We start from the raw sequence: 25,720 nt of genomic DNA, 5'->3' as shown, positions 1-25,720 counted from the left end.
ACTGCCCAGAGACTAAAGGAGGTAGTGCTGGTTTACACGGCTAGTCACAATGTCTGGAGTGCCCTCCCGAAAACGGTATGCTCTACAAGAGGGAGGCTCACATCAGCTATGGGCCACAGGAGGCTGTGGGGCTCCTGGGCAGGTAGGTGGGAGGTGCGGTCAGCTGCAGTGGGCAGTTGCTTACGCCAGTCTATGCTGTCTCTGTCACTTATGACTGAAGCAAGGCTGAGGCAGCAGGACAGCAGGCTGGAGGCCAGGAGAGGCAGGCAGAGGAAAAGAGGACACGGGTTGATTCTATCACCTTCCCAGAATCAGAGTGTCAGATCTCCAAGGACCCTCAGAGATCAGAGTCAAGACCTCTGTTTCAGATGGGGATTTGGGGCCCCAGGAGGGGCAGTCAACAAACGCCTGGGGTCACTTTTTATCAAAAGACTAGGACTTGAACCTGGACATACACCCAGGCTCCCGGGCTCCATTCAATGCCCTGGTTTTGACACAGGCTGGAGCCCTGAGGCTGAGGGCCAGGTGGGAGCCTTAGGAGACCGGCTGTTTTGTGTGAAGAGGTGGGGGTGGGGACAGAAGAAGAGAACGTCATCATAGGCCCCACATGAGCTCAGCTATAGCCAGCCAGGTTTCCTCCTGCCCCAAGGCACATGAAGACCACTTCATTCAGGAAGGGCAACCTGAAGCTATTAAGCACCAAACACATGCCAGTGCTTTCTGCACTGCATGTGTCTCTGCAACGTGGGTGGGTTTTGCCTAAGGTCACTCAGCTAGAAAGGAAGCCAGGCTTCAAACCTGACACAGAGACAAGGGGCCTGGGTGTTCTCTTGCTGACAGGTGGACACCTGCAGGAAGGGCCACATGGCTCCTCAAGGGAGGTCCTCCCATGGGCACACAAAGAGGGGACAAGGGGAGTGTTAGTTCTGGGTCACATCTGAGGTTCCTCTTGGCCTTTCTACCAAGACTTCTGCACACAGTTTTGAGCCCCCTGTGGCCCGGGCAGCTCCTTGTCCTCTTGACTTTGTGCCCTCACCACCCCCACCTCCAGGGCAGGGTGTTTGGCCACCCAGCTAGCCACCCTCCACTGGCTCTCAGATGCCCAGACCTGGGCAGGCTTTCTCCCTCTCTCCCTTCTACCCCTGCCCTTGAGAAATGGAAGGAGCCAAGTCACAGCTGGCCCACTGGGACACTGGGACAGGGGAACAGAAGAAAGGTGGGTTGGAAGGCTGAGAGGGGACATGGACATGCAGATGGCCATGTGACAGGGTGAGTACAAGTAGGGTGAGAGCAGGCAACCCTCTGGGGCAGGGCATCTGCCTGGGGCCACTGCTGCCCCAAGCAAGCCCTGGTTCTCCCTTGGGGCTGAGCAAGCGCTCCTGCTTCCTAGGCCAGGTTCCTGGCTTCTGACCATCCACAAGCTGCCCATCCCTCACAGCCCAGCTCCCTTTGCAGGAGCTGCAGTTAGACCCCTGGGGAGGCCAAGAGGCTGCAGGCCTATTCCCTGGGACCCTGGTGAGCACCTTCACGGCTTGCCCACCAGGGCCTCCACACGTGAGGCCCTTTCATTCTCACTGCAACTGAGCAAGGCAAAGGTTACCTCCCTATTTTGCAGATGCAGCAACTGAGTCCCAAAGAGGTGTAGTGACTTGCCCAAAGCTGTGTGACCAGAGCATTCAAAACTTGGGATTCAAACCCAGCCTTATGTCGCAGCCCCAAGCCTACCACCCAGGCCTGCACACCTCTCTCTCCCTCTCCATGCCCCATCATCCCCCAGTGGAAGAATGACCAGAATAAGCAGTGCTTTGGTCTGTGATGGTCAATGTCTTTACTTCTAAAGCATACATTGGACTCACTATATATTAACATCAAAAGGGGCTATCTAAAATGGAGTCATTCTTTTTAAAAATCCAAATTTTCACATTTTAATAGAAGATCCAAAATGACATGAAATTAAACTATACAATGTTATGAACAGTATAACAACTGCTTTTAGAAAGCAAAAGGAAAGGGGGGAAAATGAGCAGTTGGGCCTGTGGTCGGCCTGGGTTCCATGTCTTTTGAGGCATTGTGACGGAGAGCCAGCACCGAGGGGAAGGACCGGCCCCTCTCCGCAGGCACAGGAAGGGAGCCCAGTCTCATAGAAGAGGCAGATGTGGGCTCTTCAGCTTTCTCAAGGTGACAGTGAGACAAGGGGGCCTCTCTGCTCCTCTGGGCCCTTGGTGCAAGCGCTGATTAAAGTCTTTCAAGACCCACACCCAAGGAGGAAGGCTGGTAGAGCACAGGGGCACAGCTGGGTTCAAAAGAATCATTTTGATAATAAAAGTCCTCTGGGCTTCCCAAGGAGGGGAGGAGATCGCTGGCCAGAGATCTCAGTCGACTCCAGCCACCTACTGGTTCCCTTAACCCTCTTCCCCAGCCTGCTCCCTATTGCCCCAGACACCCTTGACCCCTGGTGGTCAGCCAGAGACCTAGAGGGACCCCAGGAGGACCCTTGAGGGAATGCTCTGGCCTTGGAAGTCACTGGATGTTGTCCAGGGCATCTTGGCAGTGCAAGACCCCTGGGGTCCAGGCCAACAGCCAGACTGATGGGGAGGGTGCCCACGGGCTGGGAGAGCACTGTGGGATCAGAGTCCTTTCACCTCCCCCACCCTCGGTGCCCAGGCCTGGTCTTGGCCCAGAAGCAGAGCAAAGGCAAGCTGATTGGGGCTATGCCCTTGACACTTTGGTTCACACCTTCAAGGGGGAGGACACTTGTCTGCATCCACTGGTAAGATCATGCACTTGGCCCTGCTTCCTCCCAGGCACCAAGGTGGTCTAACAATCCCCTCCTTTCACATCAGCGGTCCTGTCTGGCCGAGAACACATTCCCCAGAGCTTGGAACTATGCTGCAAAGGTAGGAAGGGGCACTTCTCGAACAGCAGGATTAGCCCTCAGTACAAAAGCTGCCTTTCCTCCTTTCCCTGTGGATGGCACTGTCCCTGGCTGAATGTGTCACAGGAGAACTTCTCTGCCTCCTCCCTTTGGGCCGGGCCAGTTCTCTCCAGGCAGACCCAGCTCACAGATGTGCAGCCCTCCTGTTATGTCTCACGATCAGAAACCAGAAGGGCACATCACCCCTAGCTGGAGCAGACCGACAGGCCTGTGGCTCACCTCCTGGTCCCCAGGACCATATCACAAAGCTGGCCTTCTCCCTCAAACAGCAACTTGAAGGAGGATGCCCTACATCCAACCCACCTATGGGGTCTGGCCCTTCTCCCAGGCCCTACGATGGCCATCCTCCTTCCTAGAAACTATCTGGTTTCTAATTAGGCTGAAAAGTTTGGGAAGGTTGGGCTGGCACCAATCCCTCCGCAGGGTAGAGACAGGCCACTTGACTTCCAGCCTGGTTCCAGGCCGCCAGAGACAAGAGAGGCTGATGGCTCTCAAGAAAAGGAATCTTGTAATGGGAAAGAGGTTTGTGGGATCAGGACCAGCCCCAGCAATCTGGCTCCCCCACTTCTAGGTCCCCAATCCCCCACCCCCACCCCCTGGCTGCCCAGTACCATCTGTCCTCAGGGTCACTCAAGGCCCAGGGCCTCAGACCACGGGCCAGGTAGAGGGCTCAATGCGAGGAGTCTGGGCGGGGACAGGATGGGGGCCAAGGCGCTCACTCAGGGCAGGCAGGCGGCTACCTGGTAGGCGCCCTCCGCAGCCGCAGCCGCCGCGCTGTGCTGCGCGCTGTGCTCCTGCAGTAGGGCCACGTCCAGGAAGCGCTCGCCGCACCACACACACTTGAACTGCTGCTCGCGGGCGTGCACACCCTGGTGCTTGTTGAGATGCTCCCGCTGCTTGAAGGCCTTATCACAATTGGGGCACTTGTAGGGCTTCTCTCCCGTGTGCACCCGCCGGTGCCGCTGCAGGTCTGACGCGTACTTGAAGCGCTTCTCGCAGTCCGGGCACTTGAGTGGCTTCTCGCGGGCTGGGTCACAGCGGTGCTGCACGAACTCCGAGGATGAGAAGAAGCGGCGCTCGCACAGAGTGCAGCGCAGAGGCTTCTCGGCTGCCGAGCAGTGGGCCAGCTGGTGCTTCTGCAGGGCCGATGCCCGCTTATAAGCCTTGTTGCACACGGGGCACTTGAAGGGCCGCTCGGCCGCGCCCGGCAGGCACTTGTGCCGCAGCAGCTCGGCCGACTGGTCGAAGCCCTTCTGGCACACGGGGCACTTGAAGAGGGTCTCGAGGGTGTGCACGTGCTGGTGGTAGAGCAGGTGGCTGGGCTGCCCAAAGCCCTTCTCGCACAGGCCGCACTTGAAGGGCTCCTCCGTCTTGTGTGTGCGCCGGTGCCGCATCAGCGCATACTGCTGCTTGAAGCCCATTGGGCACAGATCGCACTTGAAGGGACGCTCCGCGCTGTGCGTGCGCTCGTGCTGCCGCAGGTCCGACGGCCGCTTGAAGGCCTTCTGGCACTCGCCACAGCGGAAGGGCCGCTCCCCGCTCGGCGTGCATGGGTGCTGCAGCAGCTCCGAGGACTCCTTGAAGTGCAGCTCGCACACGTTGCAGCGGAACAGGTGATGCTCGCCCGAGTGTGCGTACATGTGGCGCACCAGGTGGGAGCGGTGCTTGAAGGTCTTCTCGCACACCGCGCACTTGTAGGGCCGCTCGGAGCTGTGCGTGCGCTTGTGGTGCACCAGGTGGGACGACTGGCTGAAGCTCTTGTCGCACAGCGTGCACTTGTACGGCTTCTCGCCCGTGTGGATTCGCTCGTGCCGCGACAGCTCCGACAGGTGCTTGAAGGGCTTCTGGCAGATGGAGCAGCTGTAGGGCTTGTCGGCCTGTTCGGCGGGAGCCACGGCGGGCGGCGCGGCTGCCGGGGGCAGCGCAGACGCAGCGGTGGCTGCGGGCTCAGCAGCCTCGGCGGGCTTGTAGGTCTTCTCGCAGATGGAACATTTCACGAGGCCACCGGTGCCGCTGTGCGCGCTGTGGTGCTGTGCCAGCGAGGTGAGCAGCGAGAAGCCCATCTTGCAGACGCCACAGACAAAAGGCTTCTGTTCGGCCTGCACGCACTGATGTTCCAGCAGGTCGGTAGCCTGATGGAAAATCTTGAGGCACTGCGTGCACTGAAACGAGCGGTCGTGGCCCGCCAGGCACTGGTGCTCATGCGGGCTGGACAGGTGTGCCAGGTCGTGACCGCACACACCGCACTTGGGGCCCGGCTCACCAGCTGCCTGCAGGGGCGCGTGCTGCGGGGGCTGGAGGCCCGGGTCGGGCTGCAGGAGGATGCCATAGACAGCACAGCCCAGGGGGTTCTCAGCTGAGCCTGGGGGCAGTGCGTGCTCAGCCAGGGCCGGCGGCGGTTCTGCATGGTGCTGAGGCTGTGGTGGCTGAGGCTGCTGTGGCTGCGTCTGTGGTGGCTGCTGCCAGCTTTCCGACATGCTTGGGAGGATGAAACAGGGTTTGGAGAGTAATGGCTTCAGTTTCCCACTTAAGGTGATCCAACCCAGACAGAAGCTGCCTAGGACCAGGTATGGACAAAAACCTCAGACAAGGCACGGAAGAGGGACTGGTCAGACCGCCCAAGTCATTAACCAAGATAGATTACAAGGCTCTGCCTGCAGGACAGGGGGCTCTTCGAGGCAGGATGCCAGCAACGCCAGAAAGGCTCTGCCCTTCCCCGATGATTGGTGCTGTAGAGAAGAGAAAAATTGTGAGCTCAAGGCAGAGATACACAGCTGGTCCCTGGGCCCTCTCCCTGTTCTGCCTACACTTGCCACACCACTGCCACATCAGGGAAGGGATAGAGGTTCAGGGCTGGAAGATGTGCTGTCTTCACACAAGTCCACAGAAGTCTGCTGGCAGCTCAGCTCCTCCAGCAGAGAGCCTCCCAGCTCCCCAGCCTATGACCAGCCCTCTTCAGTCAGCTGTCTCACAGATAAGGGGCTGGGATGATCTTCCCATAATACAAGAAGTCATAAATTCTGCTCATGCTCCAAAGGAAGAGGGAGGGGAAGACTGACCCGTTAAGCCAAAATAATTTTAGCAGCATAACTTTTTCTTTTTCTTTTTTTTTTTTTTTTTGCAAATAGATTCTTACTTGGAAGCCCAATATATTAGATAAAAGCAGAGACGCACTGGTGCAGGACTCCCTGAGGCCTTCCAGCTCCTGAGAGCCCTCAATCTCAACCCAGGACATTGGTGCTCAGGATAATAGCCTGCCGGAACAGAGAACCAGGCCTCCCAGATCTGAGGGCCCAACAGCAAACAGCCTCACAGTCACTATTTAAAACAGCTACAGGAACCGAGGAGCATCTCAAAACCTTCTTTTGTGAAGGACTGAACCACATCCCTCTCAAGTATTCCCCAGGCCCTCTATCCTGACTATATGCCTGTTCTTTCTCCATACAACAGTCTGGTTGGCCTGGCAGAGACCTTAGCCACTGTAAGATGGGGGGTAGATGATAGGGCTGTAGACCCACCCAGCCTGGAGGTCTCCACAGCAGAACATGCCCCCACTCTAGTTATCTGCCTGAGCACCAAAAAACTCCTGAATTCTCTGAATCTGACAGTACCAAGGCCTAGAGGAAAAGGTAAGCAATTAGAAGTTTGCCTCTACAATGTGGGAAGTAGCATGCTAACCACAGAGCATTTCTCCTCTCTCCAGGACAACCTGGAAAAGACAACCTTTCCAGAGAGAGCCCTGTTCCCTTGCTCCAAGTCCATAACATTTTGGGTTATCAATGGAAGGTAAAGACCACCCAGCCCAGGCAAATCTCTAACTCACCACTTTGTGGCAGCATAAGGTAACAACAGTGAGAGGGAAGAACTTTTAGAATTACAGGCAACCCACTTTCAGGTTTCCAGCTCCTCTGCCTCAAACACCAAAAAGTTTCTAAGTTTTCTTCTGAGGGAAAGAGTAGAAAAAAAAAAGGGGGGGGGGGGATGCCTTCACAGGCCAGCCCTGCTTCTAACTGTTCTGCCAAAGAAACATAAGAATCAGGGGAAAAACTGTCATCCACAGCATCTTCCGGGAAGGAAAGAAGGAAAGGAGTCGCTGCTCCGGGTCAACGCAGCAGGTTGCATGAGCAAGCAGGTAGGAAGCCTCCCCCAGGAAAGTGGGGAGTGGGGCTACTTTGAGCGCAGTCTAGGTCCGGATGCGCCAACCCAGATGATTTTTTTTTTCCGTTATGAATGGCTGCCAGAACCAGGATCCCCGGTCCTGGGCCCCCAGCTGCACTGCCCACCCCTGCCCTTTCCAGGAAGGTACAGCGGGGAGGCCTGATAATTCCGCAAAGACGAGAGACGAGTGTAAAGGAGGCAAAGGGAGGCCCCCCACCTGCGTCCCAAGCCAGCCCTTCCTCCTCCCTGGGAAACCGAATGAAAGGCGATCACCTCCCCACCGCGGGCACTGCTACCCGCCCAGCTGGGCTGTCTCCTGTCAGCCCTCACCGAGAATGGCCAGGCCGCTACGGCCAGAGAGCCGGCCCCGAGGGCGATTGAGCCCGAGGAAGGCCCCAGGGCCGCAGACTGGGCCCGGTTAGTAGCAACGCGCCCAGAGGCCCAGGAGGCCGCCGGGTCGGGCCGGAGGTGGGGGGGAAGTGGGGGGGGGGGCGGGCGGACTGGCTGGGAAAGGGGTGCGGCGGGCACGGGAGTAGCCCCCAGACGCAGCCCCAGGCGCCCCGGCTGCTCACCTGCTCCAGGCCGCCCGCGGGGTCAGGCGCGGGGCGAGTGGCGTCCGGCTGCTCTCTCGGCTGCCCCTTTATTCCGGCTCCAGCGGCGGTGGCGCGGCCTACGCGCACTGCCAATCCCCGGCCTCGAGTAGCGGCGGCGGCGGCCGGCCCGGGGGCGGGGAACCAGCTAGCGGTGGCCGGGACCGAGGAAGCGACGTGCGCGGCCGGGATAGCGGGGCCAGGGCGGAGGAGCGCCGGGAGGGCGGACGGACGGACCGACGGCCTTGCAGAGACCGGCGGACAGGCGGGCGGCGCGGGGGCCAGGGAGGCGGGGCCGGGGGAGGAGCGGCAGCCGGGGCGGCGGCGGCTGCGGGAGGAGCGGGCGGCGCGGAGCGAGGCCGCCCCCTGCTGGGGACCCCGCGGCCAGGCTGGGTCGGACAGTCAGGCGTGCGAGGTGGCTCTCCAGTTACCCGGTCGGCACTCCTCAGCCGACCCAGGGAGGGCGCTCTCTTCCGACCAACCTGTTTGGCCTCAGGGGAAGGAGGCTCCAGGGCCCGACGCCAGCACCTGAGAAGAGAGGCCTCCTAGACCCTCTGATCTTCTGGAACTGACCCGCCACTGACTGCTCAGCTTGCTCTTAGGGGACGGGTCCCTGGAGCTCGGCCTTTGGACCCGCTTGAGGAGGGCGCTCCCGGACCTCTGAGCCCATCTCCGTTGGATCTAGGGCACTGACCGCTGACCCAGGGGCCGTCCGTGGCTGGGAGGTCTGGTCGCGGATGGCTGCAGACAGAGCAACGGACAGAGAGGTCAGGGCCCAGAGCGATCTGTGAAATGGGCACACGAAGGCTGGGGGGTGGGGTTCCGGGAGGCTCCAGGTAGCGGTCCAGGCGCTGCAATCCGGCAGGCAGCGTGGTGTCGGTGGTAGAGTCTCCCCGGAGTCCCGCCGGACCCCGCCCCTCCAGGCCCCGCCCCGAGGCGGTGCTAACCCGGCCCCCGCCCCTGGAGGGCACTTCCGGCGCAGCGGAATTCCGGGTGCGAGTGATCGCTGAGTCGGCCTCTGGTCTTGGAGGAGGCCCAATGAGTGCGGCGCCCCTGGTGGGCTACAGCAGCAGCAGCTCGGAGGATGAGGATGAGGCCAAGGCCGGGGCCCAGGCGCAGCCGGGGGCTGGAAGCTGCCCTCGGTAAGGAGCGAAGAAGTCTTTTGGGGGAGGGTGCTGGTTAGCGCGACACCCCGACGGGACCCGAGCGTCTGGGGAGAAGGGGCGATGGTGCGGGGCGGCTCTCCAGGATAGGACAAGAGAAGCAGCGGGAAAGGAGGATCCAGTGGACAGGCCTGGACAAAGCCCCAGAGTGCCCCCTCCTGGCTAGGCCAAGATTAGGAGGCAGGTAACATGCGCTCGGGTCCAGCCACCGCCTCTGGGGTGCACCACAACACCACCCCTGGGTCTGTTTCCTCATTCGGAGAGTGTTTTCATTCATCCAGTAAATACTCATTGAGCACCCGCTCGGGGCCAGGCTCGGGACTGGGACATTTGGCAGTGAACAAAACCGTCGAAGCCTTTATTTCGTGGAGGTTCAGTTCTCAAGTGCCATGCCTGGTGCTTTGAAGAGCGCCTTTCAAGCAGTATCTGGGTTGATGTCACGATAGCTTTATCAGGTACACTTCACCGATGAGGAAACTGAGGCCCACACACTGCACATGACCTGTTCAAGACCCCAAAGCTAAGAAGTGCTACTGCAGTTCAGTCTTGTCCAGTTAGGGAATGTGACCTCTGAACCACACACTGCTGCCTGCCCACTTGTCTCCCATGGAAACCATGCTCCCAGCTAAAGTCCGCCTCCTGGGGTTGGTGAGCGACCCGTGAGACAGCCCTGGGGAAAGAGCTCTGTGGTTATCTGGAAGCTGCTTACAGCACCTGGTGGGAAGTAGGTGCACACAGTCATCCCGTATAAGGGGTTACAACTTTTATATGTACAGCGGTAGAGAATTCTAGGAGGATAAATGTGTTCGTTTTCCTTTTTTCTCTTGCAGTGCCCAGAGCCCCCTTCCCAGCCAGAGGTTGCCAGTACCTGACAGTGTGCTGCACATGTTCCTGGGCACCGAGGAGGGGCCTGAAGATGACAGTGCAAAACATGGGGGCCGGGTGCGCACGTTCCCCCACGAGCGGGGCAACTGGGCCACCCACGTCTATGTGCCGTGTGAGTAGCGTGTAAAAGACGAGTGGCTGAGACTGATAGGTGCCTCTTGATGGGAGGAAGCTGGCCCCAACCAGAAGGAAGAAACCAGAAACCTCTGACATTGATGGTAGGAGAGAGATGGACTTAGCAGAGAGAGAACAAGTTTCAAGAATTGGGGAATTTTTCTGTAAACTTGGTTTCAGTTTCAAATTCATTGCCTGAAATATTTTTTATTAACCCTGGGTATGTTTTCTCACTCATGAGGAGGTGACCAAGGGAGGGTCTAGGACAGAGTGTGAAGGCCATCCCAGAGTGTGGCTGCACCTGGCAGTTTATTTCTAAGAGGGCCCTAGATGTGCTGGGGTCAAGTCCCTCTCTCCTCCCCGCCCTCATGAGTGAATGGCAGGCAAAAAATGCCCAGGCTTTGGAGTCAGACCTTCCTTTACTACCCACTGCTCTGGGTACCCTTTAGTAAGCTGTTGGACTTCTTAGAACCTCAGTTTCCTCATCTCTAAAATGGGGAACACGTATCTCCTAGGACTTTTGTGAAGATTGAATCAGATCATTTATGTCGGGCTCTTAGCACCATACACAGAGTAAGTGATGGCTCTTAGTATTTTGCATTAGATCAGGTCAACTCTTAGAACCTCCATTTCCCCATCCACAGAATGAGAATGATTCCTATACTGCCTACTCAGCAGGCCATTTGGACAAATCGAGTAACGTACTGGGTGTGAGCAGACTGTTAACCATGCAGCTCTAGTCATACATTTGATTAAAAAAAAAAAGTGAACATACAATGGTGGTCATTGTAGTGATGTTTGTCTTTGTGAAAAATTAGGAGCATTCTAAGTGTTTATCAGGAGATTCTAAACATCTAATAGGAGGCTTGATAAAAAGTGCTGTTTGTGATTATGGATTAACTATGGGGCTGTAATCATGAGCTTGCCCTCTGAGCTGAGAGGAAGGCCATCCAGCATATCATGTTATATGAAGAAAGCCGGTGGAAGAACAGTTTGAATGGTATACTGTCATCTTTTCAACAAATAAAATACATACATTAGTACATACACTGAGAAAAGGCTGGGGAGGGGCGCCTGGGTGGTTCAATCGGTTAGGCATCAACTTTGGCTCAGGTCATGATCTCACAGTTCATGAGTTCGAGCCCTGCGTTGGGCTCTGTGTTGACAGTGCAGAGCCTTCTTGGGATTCTCTCTCTCCCTCTCTCCCTGCTCATTCTCTCTCTCTCTCTCTCAAAAATAAGCATTTAAAATAAAATTAAAGGCTGGGGAGATAGGCATCCAGGTTTGGCAGTCTGGATACCTAGGGTAGTGATCTTGAAAGTGGGGTATATTCCCCTTGGGGGAGAGGTCAAGATGATCCATTTGGAAGAAAAATATTAGAACCTCTTTACATATTCCTTTTTTTCTCATCTCTTAAAATTTCTGTCCTTGGGGCACCTGGCTGGCTCTGTCAGAAGAGCACGCAGCTCAATCTTGGGGTTGTGAGTTCAAGCCCCACATTGAGATTACTAAAAAAGAAAGAAAAATGCTTTAAATAAATAAAATAAAATTTCTGTTCTTGAGAGTGTTACACAATTTTGTAACATACATATTTGTAATTTAGTTATTTTTAATATTTGTGTATTTTTGAGAGAGAGAGAGAGCATGAGTCGGGGAGGGACAAAGAAAGAGGGAGACACAGAATCCGAAGCAGGCTCCAGGTTCTGAGCTGTCAGCACAGAGCCCAATGCGGGGCTCGAACTCACAAACTGTGAGATCGTGACCTGAGCAAAAATTAAGTCTACCACTTAACCGACTGAGCCACCCAGGCACCCCTGCATATTTCCTTTTTCACTTAAATTCTTTACAGTGAGCATATGTGTATTACTTCCTTAACCATTAAATTATATTAAAGTTTTATTAAAATACATACAGCTAGGCTGCTCTCAAAGTCATTTCCTCCTAAAATGCAGAGTAACAAAGGCCTTCCTCTGCCTTCTGGGATTCTTCATTCAGTCACACCACCCTGGCTAAGAGAATGGCCCACCCTATCTGCTCTTCCCTCCAGATGAAGCCAAGGAGGAGTTCCTGGACCTGCTCGACATGTTGCTGCCCCGCGCACAGACTTACGTCCCCCGGCTGGTTCGGATGGAGGCGTTCCACCTCAGCCTGTCCCAGAGCGTGGTTCTGCGGCATCACTGGATCCTCCCCTTCGTGCAGGCTCTGAAAGACCGCGTGGCCTCCTTCCAGGGGTGAGTGCCCAGTGTTTCATCTGCCTCTCACCTCCTCTCCACGCTCCTCTTCCTGTCCTCAGCTCCTGTGGGTGGGCAGGTGTGGAGGGTACTACCCCAGCCGGCAGGCCAGACGTAAAGGTTAGAACGCTGCACATCTTCTGGAGCCGCCTGCCATATGCCTCATCGTGAGCAACCTTGGGCATGTGACCTAAGTTCTGGAAAACTCGAGTCCTTACCTGTGGGCAGGTCACAGGAGCGGTAGTGGCTGCCTCCAAGGGGACCTGTGAGCAGCATGGCACTTGGCGAAGGATCAGAACTGAACCCTGCCTCCGGTTTTGTCTGCCAGCCTAAGACGTTTTCTTCCTCACCTTTTCATATCTCTCTCCTCTTGTTACCAGAGAGCCTTTCCTCCTACCCTTGGGCAGCTCAAAGCCCTGCTCCTTCACTGGGGCTCCGCGATTTAGCGTCTCCCCCAGAGTTCCTCAGTCCCAGGGATCATCCCATGCTGTGGCAGCGCATACCCTTGTGCTTATTTCATTCATACCCAGTCATTGCCATGTCCATTTCCCTCTATGGAGCCAAGCACCCGCAGGCCCAGGAATGCGACTTCTCTCTGAATCCCCTGCATCTCTCCTCCAGGTGCTCTGCTGACTGTAGGCATCAAGTGGATGTTTGCTGAGCCAATGAACAGGAGGAGAGAGGGATCCTCTAAATGTTGGTTCCGGAAGGAGCCTAAGAAGCCATCCAAGTGGTGGTTTTATTTGCAGAGCCTTTCTTAAATGAGGTGTTAACCAAAAGCCTCATTGTGTAGATGGGCGAGAGAAGCACAGAAATCTTCTAGCGCAAGCCTCACTCCCATAATGCAGGAGGCCTTAGGCCCAGGGATTCCATAGATGCACTCTGCCCAGGTAGGGAACTGCCCATTTGGTTCAGCCCTTTCTGAGGGCCAGAAGAGGAAGGGAGGAGGTCAGCCTGAGAATCAGAACTAAAACTCCTCTCTCTGCCTCATTCGACTCCCTCCCCTGACCTTTTTTATTGTCGCCACCAAATTTATTGAGCAATATGTATATTAGTCACTACTCTCTTGGTCACAGGTACCAGAAATCCAACCCAAAGTGGCTTAAACTGGAGGGGGAGGGGGAATTTATAGGCTGTTATAACTAAAAAGCTGAAAATAGTGCTGGTTTCATGTATGCGTGGATTGGGGTGACCAGCAGATGTCAGATGGCACCTGACTGTCACCATCTCTTAGCTCAGGCCCTCTCCACGTTGGGCTTCATTCTCACAAAGGCAAAGAAGGCTACCGGCAACTTGGGGCTGCTGGTCTACCAGCCTGGGGAGACAGCCCTTTTTTCTAATGGCTTCAGCAAAAGTCACGGGAATGACTTTGATTGGTCCGACTTGGCTAACATGCTCTCTGTTTGTGAGTACAGTTAACAAAACCCTTTCCCCTTCTCCGTGAGAATGCTTCCGTTCCCCTGCTTCCAGCTCTGTTCTCTGGATAAAGGTGGAATGTCAGCTGTGTTTGGGGCCATGTTACTCGTGGTAAAAATGACCTGTTGGCACCCTGCATCTGGGCTGTGAAGACTGTGAGTGAACGAAACTTCTGGCAAGAAGCCGTGGCCCTGGGCTTCCCTGCATGCGGTGGTTCTTTGACTGGACAACTCCCTTTCTGGGACCTCTGGAAACTTGGCCCAAGGGCCATTACAAGAGATAATGGTCCCTGAGGGGGCACAGATGTACGTTATCCTCTTGCTCACTTTGGGACCAGAGAATAGCGCCTAGATCACTGAGTTGGCTCCCCCTGATGCTCACCTGCTGGTGCATGGCGTTTCCTACTTCGTGTGAGTTCAAGCCTCATGTTGAGTGTAGAGATTACTTTAAAGAAATAAAAAAGGAGCACCTGGGTGGCTCAGTCTGTTAAGCGTCAGACTTCGGCTCAGGTCATGATCTCATGGGTAGTGAGTTCAAGCTGCACATTAGGCTCTCTGCTGCCATCGCAGAGCCCACTCCAGATCCTGTGTATTTTTCTCTCTCTCCCTCTCTCTCAAAAATAAAAATAAATAAACATTAAAAATTTTTTAATAATAATAAATAAATAAAATATATTTGATAATTTCAAAAAGATATATTGGGGTGCCTCACTAGCTCAGTTGACTCTTGATCTCAGGGTTGTGAGTTCGAGCCCCACATTGGATGTAGAGATTACTTAAAAATAAAATCTTAAGGGCGCCCGCGTGGCACAGTCAGTTGAGCATCCAACTCTGGATTTCAGCTCAGGTCATGATCCCAGAGTGGTGGGACCAAGCCCCGAGTTGGGGTCCATGCTGAGAGTGGAACCTGCTTGGGATTCTGTCCCTCTCTCTCTCTCTCTCTCTCTCTCTCTGCCCCTCTCCCCTACTTGCATGCATGCTCTCTCTCTCAAATTAAAAAAAAAAATTAAAATCTTTTAAAAATAAATAAGATAAAATTTTTGCTAGCATCTGAGTGAAGCTATGTGTTAACTTTAACTGGGTGATTATGTAAGGTCTTATCTTGCTCTAATATTTTAGTGTTCAGTTATATCATCTGTATAATAGGGTAACAAAATGAAGTGTGAAATGAATTAACTGTATTTTCAAAATCCTCTTTTTTAAATATAAATTTTTTCTGATTTTTTAAAATTATTCTTTCTGAAATGTGGTCTTTCCTCTTCTAAATTCCAGATTCTTCTTTATTGCCAACCGGGTAAAGATTTATACCAACCAAGAGAAAACAAGGTGGGTCTGGCCTTGTCTGCCCCAATTTTTTCTTTGTTTATGCTTTAACCAACTCTATGACTATAAAAGCATCTGTTCCCAAATCTGAACCTTTCATTAAGAAAAATAACTAGAGGAATGTGGGGGGAGGGACAGAGGTAGAGAAAAACATCTTGGTAAAGTGAACAAAAGCCTGCCACTGGAAGAAAACCTGGGCCCCTGCCCAGCTCTGTCTCCAGTTGAACGTTTAGCTCATACCTTCACCTCCGTGACCTCTCATTTCCACACTGTCACACGTCTGTCCTTGATACATCCATCAGTGGGCAGTCATGAAGCTTGCATGAGCCAACCGTGTTCCGTAAGTGGTGGAGTGGGTTGAAGCTGGGAGGTAATGGATTACAGATAGTGACAGTAGGCAAGTCAACTAATAAGTTTTACTGAGGCCAGGAGGGGGGTGGCTGAAGATATAGGCTCACAGGAGGGTTTTTAAAGATGAGAGCATGTTGAGAGCTGAGGGGAGGGTAGCTGGCACCCAAGAGCCAAGGGTCCAGACTCAGGAGTGATGCAATGGCGGAGAGCAGGGCCACAGAAGCTTGGGGGTTGTAGACATGGCAGGGGGAGATGAAGGCGGTCCTGAAGGGTTGTGAGACCCTGGGGGAGGGTTACAGACAGAGGAAAGAGCCAGCCAGGAGATGGGGCAAGAACCTGTGGCCCCGACCTAACTGCTTTCTCTCACGTCCTCTGCCCCAGCGGGGATGGTTTGTTCTCAGTGGCTGCATCTCATGCCCGTGTTGTCTCCACTTCTGCCTTCCCCAGGACGTTTGTTGGGCTCGAGGTCACCTCAGGGCACGCCCAGTTCCTGGACCTGGTTTCAGAAGTAGACAGAGTCATGGAGGAATTTGACCTCACCACTTTCTACCAGGTAACAGCCTTTTCTTCTCCACCAGCCTACCTAGAACTGGAATAAAACCATCCTTAAAGAAGCCCTTGTTGGAGGCAAACTGAAGCAAGCCCTCCAGAACTGGCCCATGTGAAGTGTCCCGAATGCCAGTCTTCAGGGGACACACCTCTGGGGGGGTTGAAGGGTCTGAGGTGTAATCAGGTGCAGCCCATGGAAAGTCCAACATTTCTTACAAATCTTTGTTATATCTCAGATATGCACAAGACTTACCCATTGTACTCCATATGGATCCGTGTTTATCTATTTTTTAAGAAGTAGTAATTCTCCCAAATTTTTTTTAGTAAAACTGACACACCAGGAAGAGTTGTAGCTTCACAGGCCTTCCTGCCCCTCGCCCTGTGCCCTCCAGGGGTACTTGAACTCCAAATGGAGTATCAGGTTTTTAAAGGGTTTGATACAGTCTTTTAAAACCATGCTGACGTATAGGAGCATGAGTGTCAGTGGAGATTATTAGTTATAACTTTAGACATTTTAGTTTTTGTCATTTCATCTTAGAAAGTATGTCACCTATTGAAATCTTTAGACAGAAAAAAGAGCTGGAGCCTGCGTTCTCTTCCATGTCCCAGATCTAATGATTCTGTGTAAAGGAAAGCCTCTCAGAACAGGACTATCTTAGTCAGCTGAGGTCACCATAACAAAACACTGTAGCTGGAGTGGTTTAAACAACAGAAATTTATTTTCTCACGATTCTGGAGCCTAGAAGTCCATGATCAAGGTGCCATCATGGTCCATTTCTGGTGTGGACTCTCTTCCCAACTTGTAGACAGCTGTCTACTCCCTTTGTCCTCATACAGAGGAAAGAGAGGAAGCCAGCTTTCTGCTCTCACACAGGCATGAACCCCATCATGAGCACCTCATTTTGATACCCTCCTCTAAACCTAATTATCTCCCAAAGGCCCCACCTCCAAATGCCATTACATTGGGGGTTAAGGCTTCAACATATGAATTGGGGGGGTGGGGGGGAGGGACACAATTCAGCCCATAGCAAGCGCCAGCCCCGGGCTGTTTTCTCTATCAGCAGAGGGTGCTTGGGATCAACACTGAGGGTCTGGTCTCTCACGAAGCAGGCCAGGGATCCAGCAGGGATCCTGTGACAACACTGTGACAGACCTACGGTCATGTCCGGACCTGCCAAGGCATCCAGGTGACCGCCTACTCCCTGCTATTCCTCCACAGGACCCCTCCTTCCACATCAGTCTGGCCTGGTGTGTGGGTGACGCGCGTCTCCAGCTGGAAGGGCAGTGCCTGCGGGAGCTGCAGGTGAATTCCCGCTACGGGAGCACAGAGGGTGCTGAGAGGGTGACGGGATGCGTGCCGGGAGTGGCAGGGGAGCTGACGGGCCCTGAGGGTTAGGCATGCAAACCGGAATCCCTAGAAATAGCTGACTGGGGAGGTGGCCTCCTCACCTTTCCTTGCTGCTTGAAGGGCAGTCCCGTGGCTGCAGCACCTGGGAGCCGGTTAGCAATCCAGACTCTCTGGCCCCAACCCAGACCTAAGAAATCAGAATTGCCTTTGAACAAGATGTCTAGGCATTTGTGTGCACGTTAAAATTTGAGAAGCACGACCCTAGAACACTGGTCTGAGAGTATGCCAGAAGCCTCTCCCGAAGTCCTTGCCCCTCACCCAGAGGCCAAGGGCTTGGGTGCCCACAGGGGCCTGGCTCGTGTTGGAAATGAGTGAAACGTGCCAGGCGTAGGGAACGTCCACCCGGGGAGCTTTCGTATTTTGATAAGTAGGTGATGTATCTCACTTTGCCGTCGGTGCCTTCAGAGTTGCTGATACACCACCTCCGGCAGAGGAGAGAGCGGGGAAGGGCTGTCGTGTGGGAATGCGGACATAGTGTTGCTAGCACTTGTTTTTCAAGGGAGGCCAGAAGTCCAGATTTTTATGTGGAACTAATGTGTATTTTTTTAAAAAAAACATGTCGCAAGCCAAACAAAGCATGTGCAGGAGGGATACAGCCCCTGGGCCATCGTCAAGCAGCCACCTCTGCCCTTGGCCTAATCACGCTGTGGGGGCAAACAGCCCTGGTTTCAGGCTCCAGCAGATCCGACCCCAATTCCAGTTCTACTGGGTTCATAATCTGGGGCTCTCAGCACCCTTTTCCTCCTGTGCCAAGTTGGGGCGATAGGACTGACCTCATGAGATTACTGAAGCACAGAGCCTAGAGCCTGCACGGTCCTCAGTCTCCCTCCACCGGGCCCAACCTCTGAAGGATTTGAGTAGGCTGGTCTGGCTTCCAGTGCCCTCTGGGTCCCCGGTTCCCTTTAACGTGACTGTCTTTTCTCGGCTCCCGGTGGAAGACAATTGTGGACGAGTTTGAAGACTCCGAGATGGTGCTGCGTGTGCACGCTGAGCAGGTCCGCTGCAAGTCTGGGCACAAGTTCTTCTCGATGCCTTTGAAGTGAGCACCAGAGGCCCTCGTCCCAGGCCCCTCTGCAGGCTGGGTGGAGATGGAAGAGCCTGCTCCAGTCCATGGGGACGTTCCCAGCCTCCCACTGGGGGGCCTGGCTGCGGTCTCTGGGTGCCCGGGTCCCTGGGGGCTGGTTCTCTCCTGGCCCTTCTGGGTCGCAGGTCCAGCGCTGGTACGTGTGGTCATTGTCAGGGACCACCAGTAGAGGGCAGCCTGGGCCTCCTAGTTCTAGGTCTGTGGACCTGCCCCGCACAAAAGAAAGTAGGGTGACCCGATGAGCCCGCCCAGACTCAGCCAGAATCCCCACTGCAGCCCCTCCAACAAATGGCCCCTCTCCCACACCCTTCCCCCTTCAGCTGTTTGGATTTTGATGCCCTTGGCCGCCACCAGGGCTTTTAAAACCATCATGTCCTGGCTCTTCCCCACTCAAGCTAGACACAGGTGCTTGAATGGGTCTGTCACCCTCCCTCCTCGAAGCGTGTCACTTTTATTTATTTATTTATTTTTAGTCTTACCCCTCCTGTGCCAGCAGAGGGCATTTCAGGGCCAAAGTACAGAGTGCTAATTTGTGGTTCTACATCGGTTTTCTCCATTCCTGCCTCCCACTCGCCCCCAGCCAGGTGCCTGGGGAGACGTGAGCAGATGTTTCATTTTGGCCTGGCTGGTGGCTCTAAGCCAGGCCTCCAACGCTCTGTGACCTCTGGCTTCTCATCAGCTTTCCCAAAGAGGCAGAGAGGCGTCTTCCCCCAAAGTTCTCTTTCCGCTGCCTTCAGCTGCCTGCTGTGGGCTGCAGGCGTTCTGAGGGGGCCGTGGAGGTGGGGTCAGGGGGCACCCAGGGCCTTTATTTTTCATCAAGCCTTCACCAGAGCAAAAGGCCAGTCCTCCCTGGTTGTCACCTGGATCTTTGGTGATGGATAAAGAGATATTTTTATGTGGTAGTCTTAAATTATGTTCAACAAATGAAAATTGCAATTTTAATTTTGGCTTTTGTCTGGGACTGCTTCTGTTCAACTAGGTGAAAAGAGGACTTTCCTCTGCCCCCACCTTCCCCAGCCTGCTTCACGGTGTGGAGGGACTCTTGGAAATCCGTTATGACTGCTAAGGTGGCTGTGAGAGGCATTGACAGAGCCTCAGTCAAACGACAGTGGGGTCACCCGGCCTGCTGGGCCTACAAGTAGCACAAACCACATCTGGCCCAGGGCTTGGCATGTGGTGGGGGGCGGCCACCCCTCGTCAGTGACATTCAGACCTGACACTGCTGTTAATGCAGCCCTTTCTAGGGTCATGTCATCTGTTCTCCCAGTGATAACCCGGAAAAGTAAGATGGGGAGGAATGACTCTTCCACTTGGACAGAGAAACAGGTTAAATGTCTTACCGCTGGTCCACCCTGACCTCGATCCTGCCCTGGGGCTCCTGGTCAGGACTGCTCTCCCTGTGCACACAACCCACTGCCCCCCCCTCCTCACCCCCACCCCCCACCCCCGCCACCACCACCCCAGGCCTGAGGCAAGGGGACCTGTTACTCCGGCTCTCGCTCTGCCTCCTGCACCTCCGGACTTTCCAAGGCAAGTTCCCCCTCAGTGCCTAGACACGCAGGAAATCCCATCCTGTGATTCCCCAACCCCACTGCACTGATCTGCTGATTCAACTCCGACTGCTCAGTCAGTGCTGGATTTTGAGGTCACACTGGAGAGGCAGAAGCAGCCAGGCATCTTCCTGGCATGCAAGGAACACAGTGAATTTGCTGTGCAGCCAGCACTTACCGCTACCGGCTCTGTGTCTGGATGCTTAGGGTGAGGGGGCCAGCAGGGTGTGCAGAGCAGGATCCCCACTCCCGACTTCGCACTTGTCAGACTGGGAAGTGCAAGCAGAGTCACCCGGTTTCCTGCACGTTCCGATTTCAACGTGGAAGCCAGCCTCTTTCAAGGCAGGCTCTGTGGGCACAGACCACCTGATTTTCCCCCATCTTGGGCACTGGCTCTCCCCAGGAGAGCCCCACCACCATTAACAAACCCAAGAGGACTGGCTGGGCTGGTCCCAGGGGAGGATGTGGCCCGGATGGAATTACAGTAGGGCAACTTTGAGAAATGGGCCAAGATCAATAAAGGGCTCTTCAGTGGGGAATGGCAGGTGGTGGCAGAGGAAGGAAGTAGGAGACTCACTGAGGGGGGAGGGTCGGCAGGCCGGGCAGGAGGCTGGGCAGAAGGCTGGGCGTCAGGGGCTTGGCGGGAGCCCAGACACTGAGTGTGCCTGCTGAAGCCGCCTGCTCACCAGCGCTCCGCTGACAGTGCAGAAGCAGCTGGGGCTCTTCCATAAGAGGAGATGTGCTTCGAAGACAGAAGACGAGACCAGCACAGGCCGGGGGCCACCCCTCCCCAGGCTGGCTCGGAATAGAGAGATTGCTCTTGATGGGGCTTTTATCACACCAGAGAGAGTGCAAAATCAACACATCTGGCCTCGGTGTCCTCAGATGTTCCCTGCAGGGCAGGGAAGTGATCATCGAGGCCTCCTTGGCCCATTTCCACCTGGCACTCTTGGCTCTCTCCACACGCCTCTCCAGACCACCCCAGCTTTGTTTCCAAGGAAGAGGGAAATTACCTCGGCTTGTTTGTTTATTCCTTGTCTTGGTACCAGGAGCCTGAAGGGCCCACAGTGGGTGGGGTTGGGGGTGGGGGGGCCTGGGCCTTGTTCCAACCCACAGCGCCTTGCCTTTTTGAGGGACCACAGCCACTACCTGAGCCAGAACCTTCCTTGTACAAACGAGGAGGCAAACCCAAAGAGGGGAAACAGCTCGCTGAAGATTGCCTGGTAAATTAGTGCTTGGGCAGCCTCCAGGCCTGGCTTCTAATCCCCAGCTGTTTGAGACCCTCACGGCACCTCAGGGTCTCAGAGTGAAACTGTGCTATGAAACGACATGTCTGTGCTTTAATTCAAAAGTTTCCAAGAAAACAAAAGGAGTAGGGGGAGGTTCTAGATGAAATGACATTAGCAAAACGTGGGTAATGTTTAAAGCTGGGTGACTGGGGGTGCCTGGGTGGCTCTGTTGGTTAAGCATCCAACTTCAGCTCAGGTCATGATCTTGTTGGTTGGTGAGTTCGAGCTCTGCATCAGGCTCTGTGCTGACAGCTCAGAGCCTGGAGCCTGCTTTGGATTATGTATGTGTGTCTCTCTCTGCCCCTCATCTGCTCACACTCTGTCTCTCTCTCTCTCAAAAATAAACATTAAAAAAAAAAAAAAAAAAAGCTGGGTGACTGAAGGCTAGGGCCCACATGGGTCTGTCCTGCCAGTCCCCTCAGGCCTTGGGTGCTGGCCAGATCTGACAGAACCACAGATCCATGTCATGGATAGATGGACAAACCCACCTGGAAGCCCAGAGGTGCCTGTAGGGGCCAGAATCCAAATATCAGGAGCTTCAAGGTCTAGTCACAAGGGATGCCTCCTCCTTAAGTAGGATTTACCCCAGGAGAGGAACCTCCAACAGAGAAAAAACAATGACCAAGCTGTCTGGCTTCTAAGATGGTTCTTGGGCCCTTCTCTTTACTAAGAACTTCCTAAACTCAAACTCTTTTATTTTTTTAAAGATTTTTTTTTTTTTTTAAGTAATCTCTACACCCAACATGAGGCTTGAACTTACAATGTGAGTTGCATGCTCTATCTACTGAGCCAGCCAGGTGCCCCTCTAACCCTTCTTTTTTAATTGGTTGATTGGCAATAAATACAGTGAAAGATTGCAGTGCATTCAGTTAAACCAAGAATAAGCCTGTTGTCCATTTCTGACAACCACTATACATTTCAGAGTAAAAACTTTAGAAATTTAGAGCATAGTACATGTATAGACCTGCTGAATCACTACACCTGAATTTCTACACCTGAAGCTAATATAACATTGTGTCATTAACTATACTTCAACTTTTAAAACCATTTAGAAATCCATTTCTCAAAGGAGGGATCCCATAGAAAAGGGAGTAGAAATGGACACAATTGTCCCAGCCTTTTCCCTGAAGAACTAAGGCCTTTATGTGTACTTCCTGCTAGAATCTAGTTTTAGCAAGAAACCTGCAAAATCAGTTTAGTGAGAAATCCCCACCCTTGATAATCTGATCAAACTCCCCATCCCCACTACCCCCCCCCCCCCCCAGGTGATATCTGATCTTGGCCTGGCCTGGCCTGCCTCAGCCAGAACCCACCCCAGACTTAATGTCTCCTTTTAATAATTTTCCATCCACCAATGCCCCCCTCCCCACTTGCTCTTTGGTTATAAATTCTGCCTTGTTCTGGTTGTATTGGGAATTGAGCCCAGGTCTATACTGAAGTCACTTCCCCTATTGCAATAGTTTGTTTTGTTGGTTTTGTCTGTTTGTTTTTCAGTAAAATCTATCTTCACTGCTTTAACTTCTATCCAATTCTGTTTCTCTTTAATGGTTTTTGGTGCTGTGACCCAAATCTGAACTACCACTGGACTCTTAGACATGACAACTAGGCTTCGTGGTACACACAGAGACCTTTCGTCTCCAGTCTGTTTGCTGGTTTGGGTATTCAATGACGAATCCTACTCTAGAATCCACCACTCCAGATAAACGTCCCCTGAAGGGGGAGGCCAGATTTTGATTCTCAGGATTCTGAATAAACTCTAGAAGCTGGGTCAGAGTCCCAACCAAGCAGCTGTTTGTAAGAAGCTGGGTTAGAGTCCTGGGTAAACAGAGACTGGGTTAGTCCTAGGCTTTTCTGATTATAAAAGGCTAGATTCTGTAAGGAACAGAGGCTGGGTTAGAATCCCAGGGATTTCTGTTCATAAGTATAAAGTTCATTAATCAGGAACATAGGAGCTTTTGGGGCACCTGGGTGGCCCAGTCAGTTAAGCGTCCAACTCGGTTTTGTCTCAGGTCATGATCTCACAGTTTGTGGGATCAAGCCGTGCGTTGGGCTCTGCACTGACAGCACAGAGTCTGCTTGGGACTCTGTCTCTGCTTCTCTCTCTACCCCTCCCTCACTCATGCTTTCTCTCCCTCTCTAAAAATAAACAAACATTAAAAAAAAAGAAGAAGAAGAAGAAGAAGGGGCACCTGGGTGACTCAGCTGAGCAGTTGACTTTGGCTCAGGCCATGATCTCACGGTTTGTGAGTTCAAGCCCCACATCAGGCTCTGTGCTGACAGCTCAGAGCCTGGAGCCTGCTTCGGATTCTGTGTGTGTGTGTCTCTCTCTCTCTGCCCCCAAATGCCTGCTCACTCTCTCTCTCTCTCTCTCTCTCTCTCTCTCTCTCTCTCTCTCAAAAAAAATGAATAAATGTTTAAAAAAAGAAGAAGAAGAAGAATATGGGAGCTTTTCAACCAACTGAAACCTCTCCTCAAACTCCTAATGACTATATGCTTGTACAGCGGAATACTGTCCACTTTCTTTCTCATTAGCAAAACTTTACTAAAAACTCTCTTGAGCTACAATGGGCCCTCTGGGGGGCTCTTGGGATAGGACCAAATTAGTCCACCTAAGGGGAGCCCTAGGGCAAAAAGGAACAAAAGTCTCTGATGTACAATGGTCTGCTTTGTTCACTTGTATGAAGCTGAACAGCAACTAAATGATTCAAACCTCATTCAAACTATAGAACTTCTTAAACAATGTCTTCAGAAAATTTGTTCTGATTCGGTAAACCCCCTAGAACTCCTCACAGCACCCCCATTTTCCCCTCCTAGTTCTCCTTCATATCCGTCATGCTCTCCCAAAATGTTCTTCACCAAGACCACCCCAGTCCTTCAACGCCCTGTAACTGTAAGGTGCACCCCCATCTCTTACGGAGGAAGGCAGGGTGCAACCAATTTAAACCTTTATCTCAGAATTAACATGTCATCTGTCATCGTCAAGGACTCTCTTAATTCCCAAAAGAAAAGGAAAAGATTTGTTGAATACTTTAGGGTTGTTCTGGGAGCATGCTCTCCAGATTCCCTGGTTTACATCAACTTATCCACCTATCTTTTGGCCTGGGGGATGCCACCCCTCGGTTTGGAAAGGCCAAAGGAACACCCTACCTGAAGGCCACCAAGGGTCTCAGACTACCCCTAATTCCCATTAGAAAATGAGGAAAGAAAAATTACTAGAAGCCACCCCTCAGGTCTCTCTCACCAAAACTGATTGGTCATGTATTCAAAGTTATAAACAAAGAAACTAAATGTGCCTAATGATCACCATCAATCAGAGACAACATGGAAAGAGCACTTGGGGCTGGACCCGCCTTTCCAAACAGCCTCAGCTCTGGCCACAAGCTTTGGAAATGGTCTCAGACTAGAGCTCCATGACACAGTCCAGAAAAATAATATTAACTGGTAAAAGGCAGACGTGTGTAAGTGCCAGACATTAGCCCAGCATTAAGAACATACTAGTTCAAAAACACTGGGAAATCCAGAAAGCAAGCTTATGGTATTGCAGTTAAAACAGCCAGGAGGACCTGAAATTTTTAATCTACAGTAAATTCTGAAATCAGGATCTCCCTTTGATCAAAACGCTTGCTGAAATTGTAAGAAAAAAGGATGTTGGGTCTGGGAGTGCCAGGCTTCAAAAGGAGGGAAAAGGCCCAAGTCCCTTCCTCACCAGAAAACACTGGACTCTCGTCCAGTGCCCTCAACTGCCACCAAACTCACAAGGAGAAATAACCCTCCACGTTAAAGGACACCCACCACACTTCTCATTGACCCCCCCCCCCCATGGCAACACATTCTACCCTTAGCACCACACTGTCCCCTGCCCCCCTTCCTCGGAGTCACCAAACTTTACCAGTGGTGAGTTTTGATAATTTACCTCATAAACTGTCTGTCTCAACCCCTTAATATTTCCATGGGACCTCTTAAAGCTCAGCATTACTTTCTTCTCAGTTCTGCGGCCGTGGAAGGCTGTTAGGAAGGAATCTTCTCATGAGGTGGGATATAAAAGTTTATCCTGCGCTGGAAGGACTCCTCCTACAGCTCCCTGACTCCTCCCTTTCACGTCTATGTCCCCTAATAGCTGTGTCTGACTTCCCTGGGGTCCTTTGCCCCCTTCAACTAATACCTATGTCACTGACTATTTAAATCAACTATTAGACAGGATTCCTTCTTCTTTATGGACAAAAACGAAAACAAAAACCAAAAAACCCCACAAAACTCCACTAATAGGGACGCATATAGATACAGAACCCCTTAAAGTAGAAATAGATCTTTCCATGCCCCTCCCCAGGATTCCTCAATATCACTTAAAGCTAGAAGGACATGAGGGTCCCCACCCAATAATCCAAGGTTTATTAGACAAAAAAAAACTTCTAATACCCACTTCTAATCCATGTAATACTCCCATTTGGGCCATTAAAAAAAAACAAACAAACCAAATAGGCAAAACTATCAGCCCAAGATCCAAGATCTGTCAATAAAACAGTTAAACCCAGACTTGTCTTGGTTCCTAATCCTAACACTATCCTGTCTGCTATTCCTTCCAACCCCTAATATTTCAGTCTTCAATTTGTGTTCCGCCTTGTTTAGAATTCCCCTTCGTAAGGAATCCGATACTTGTGTGCCTTCACCCGGGAAA

The 25,720-nt window shown here is 52.8% G+C and overlaps 2 protein-coding genes and 1 long non-coding RNA gene across 5 annotated transcripts in view; 1 reads left to right on the top strand and 2 right to left on the bottom strand.

Moving 5' to 3' along the window:
* Window positions 1-1,804: 1,804 nt before the first annotated feature.
* On the bottom strand, window positions 1,805-8,582 carry ZNF319 (zinc finger protein 319). Its single transcript, XM_086689307.1, has 2 exons — window positions 7,666-8,582; window positions 1,805-5,664 (listed from the first exon to the last, which is right to left on the bottom strand). Exon 2 carries the CDS (start codon window positions 5,410-5,412, stop codon window positions 3,655-3,657), a length of 1,758 nt encoding a protein of 585 aa, XP_086545433.1. The 5' UTR covers window positions 5,413-5,664; window positions 7,666-8,582; the 3' UTR covers window positions 1,805-3,654.
* USB1 (U6 snRNA biogenesis phosphodiesterase 1) lies at window positions 8,050-19,153 on the top strand. Of its 2 annotated transcripts, none has more exons than XM_086689308.1 (7): window positions 8,050-8,450; window positions 9,677-9,843; window positions 11,893-12,076; window positions 14,764-14,817; window positions 15,613-15,718; window positions 16,934-17,017; window positions 18,061-19,153. In XM_086689308.1, exons 2-7 carry the CDS (start codon window positions 9,732-9,734, stop codon window positions 18,163-18,165), a joined length of 645 nt encoding a protein of 214 aa, XP_086545434.1. In that variant the 5' UTR covers window positions 8,050-8,450; window positions 9,677-9,731; the 3' UTR covers window positions 18,166-19,153. The 2 variants fall into 2 exon arrangements, with proteins under 2 accessions (XP_086545434.1, XP_025776496.1); XM_025920711.2 differs by lacking the exon at window positions 8,050-8,450 and adding an exon at window positions 8,637-8,825.
* The window catches only part of LOC147573437 (uncharacterized), a 16,852-nt gene continuing 7,543 nt past the window's right edge, over window positions 16,412-25,720 (bottom strand). For both annotated transcript variants that reach the window (XR_015244771.1, XR_015244770.1), the window contains exon 2: window positions 16,412-18,412. This is a non-coding gene — a long non-coding RNA (uncharacterized LOC147573437). The remainder of the gene's footprint in view (window positions 18,413-25,720) is intronic.

This window comes from Puma concolor, chromosome E2 (genome assembly GCF_028749965.1).
Source record: "Puma concolor isolate L17-30 chromosome E2, mPumCon1.1.hap2, whole genome shotgun sequence".
NCBI lineage: Eukaryota > Metazoa > Chordata > Mammalia > Carnivora > Felidae > Puma > Puma concolor.
This window is presented reverse-complemented; position numbering and strand designations above follow the sequence as displayed.

Coding starts and splice junctions, on each gene's coding strand:
- ZNF319 (XM_086689307.1), bottom strand. CDS start 5,412: ATGTCGGAAAGCTGGCAGCAGCCACCACAGACGCAGCCACAGCAGCCT.
- USB1 (XM_025920711.2), top strand. CDS start 8,722: ATGAGTGCGGCGCCCCTGGTGGGCTACAGCAGCAGCAGCTCGGAGGAT. Junction 8,826..9,676: donor GGGGCTGGAAGCTGCCCTCG/GTAAGGAGCGAA, acceptor TTTCTCTTGCAG/TGCCCAGAGCCCCCTTCCCA. Junction 15,719..16,933: donor ACCTCACCACTTTCTACCAG/GTAACAGCCTTT, acceptor ATTCCTCCACAG/GACCCCTCCTTCCACATCAG.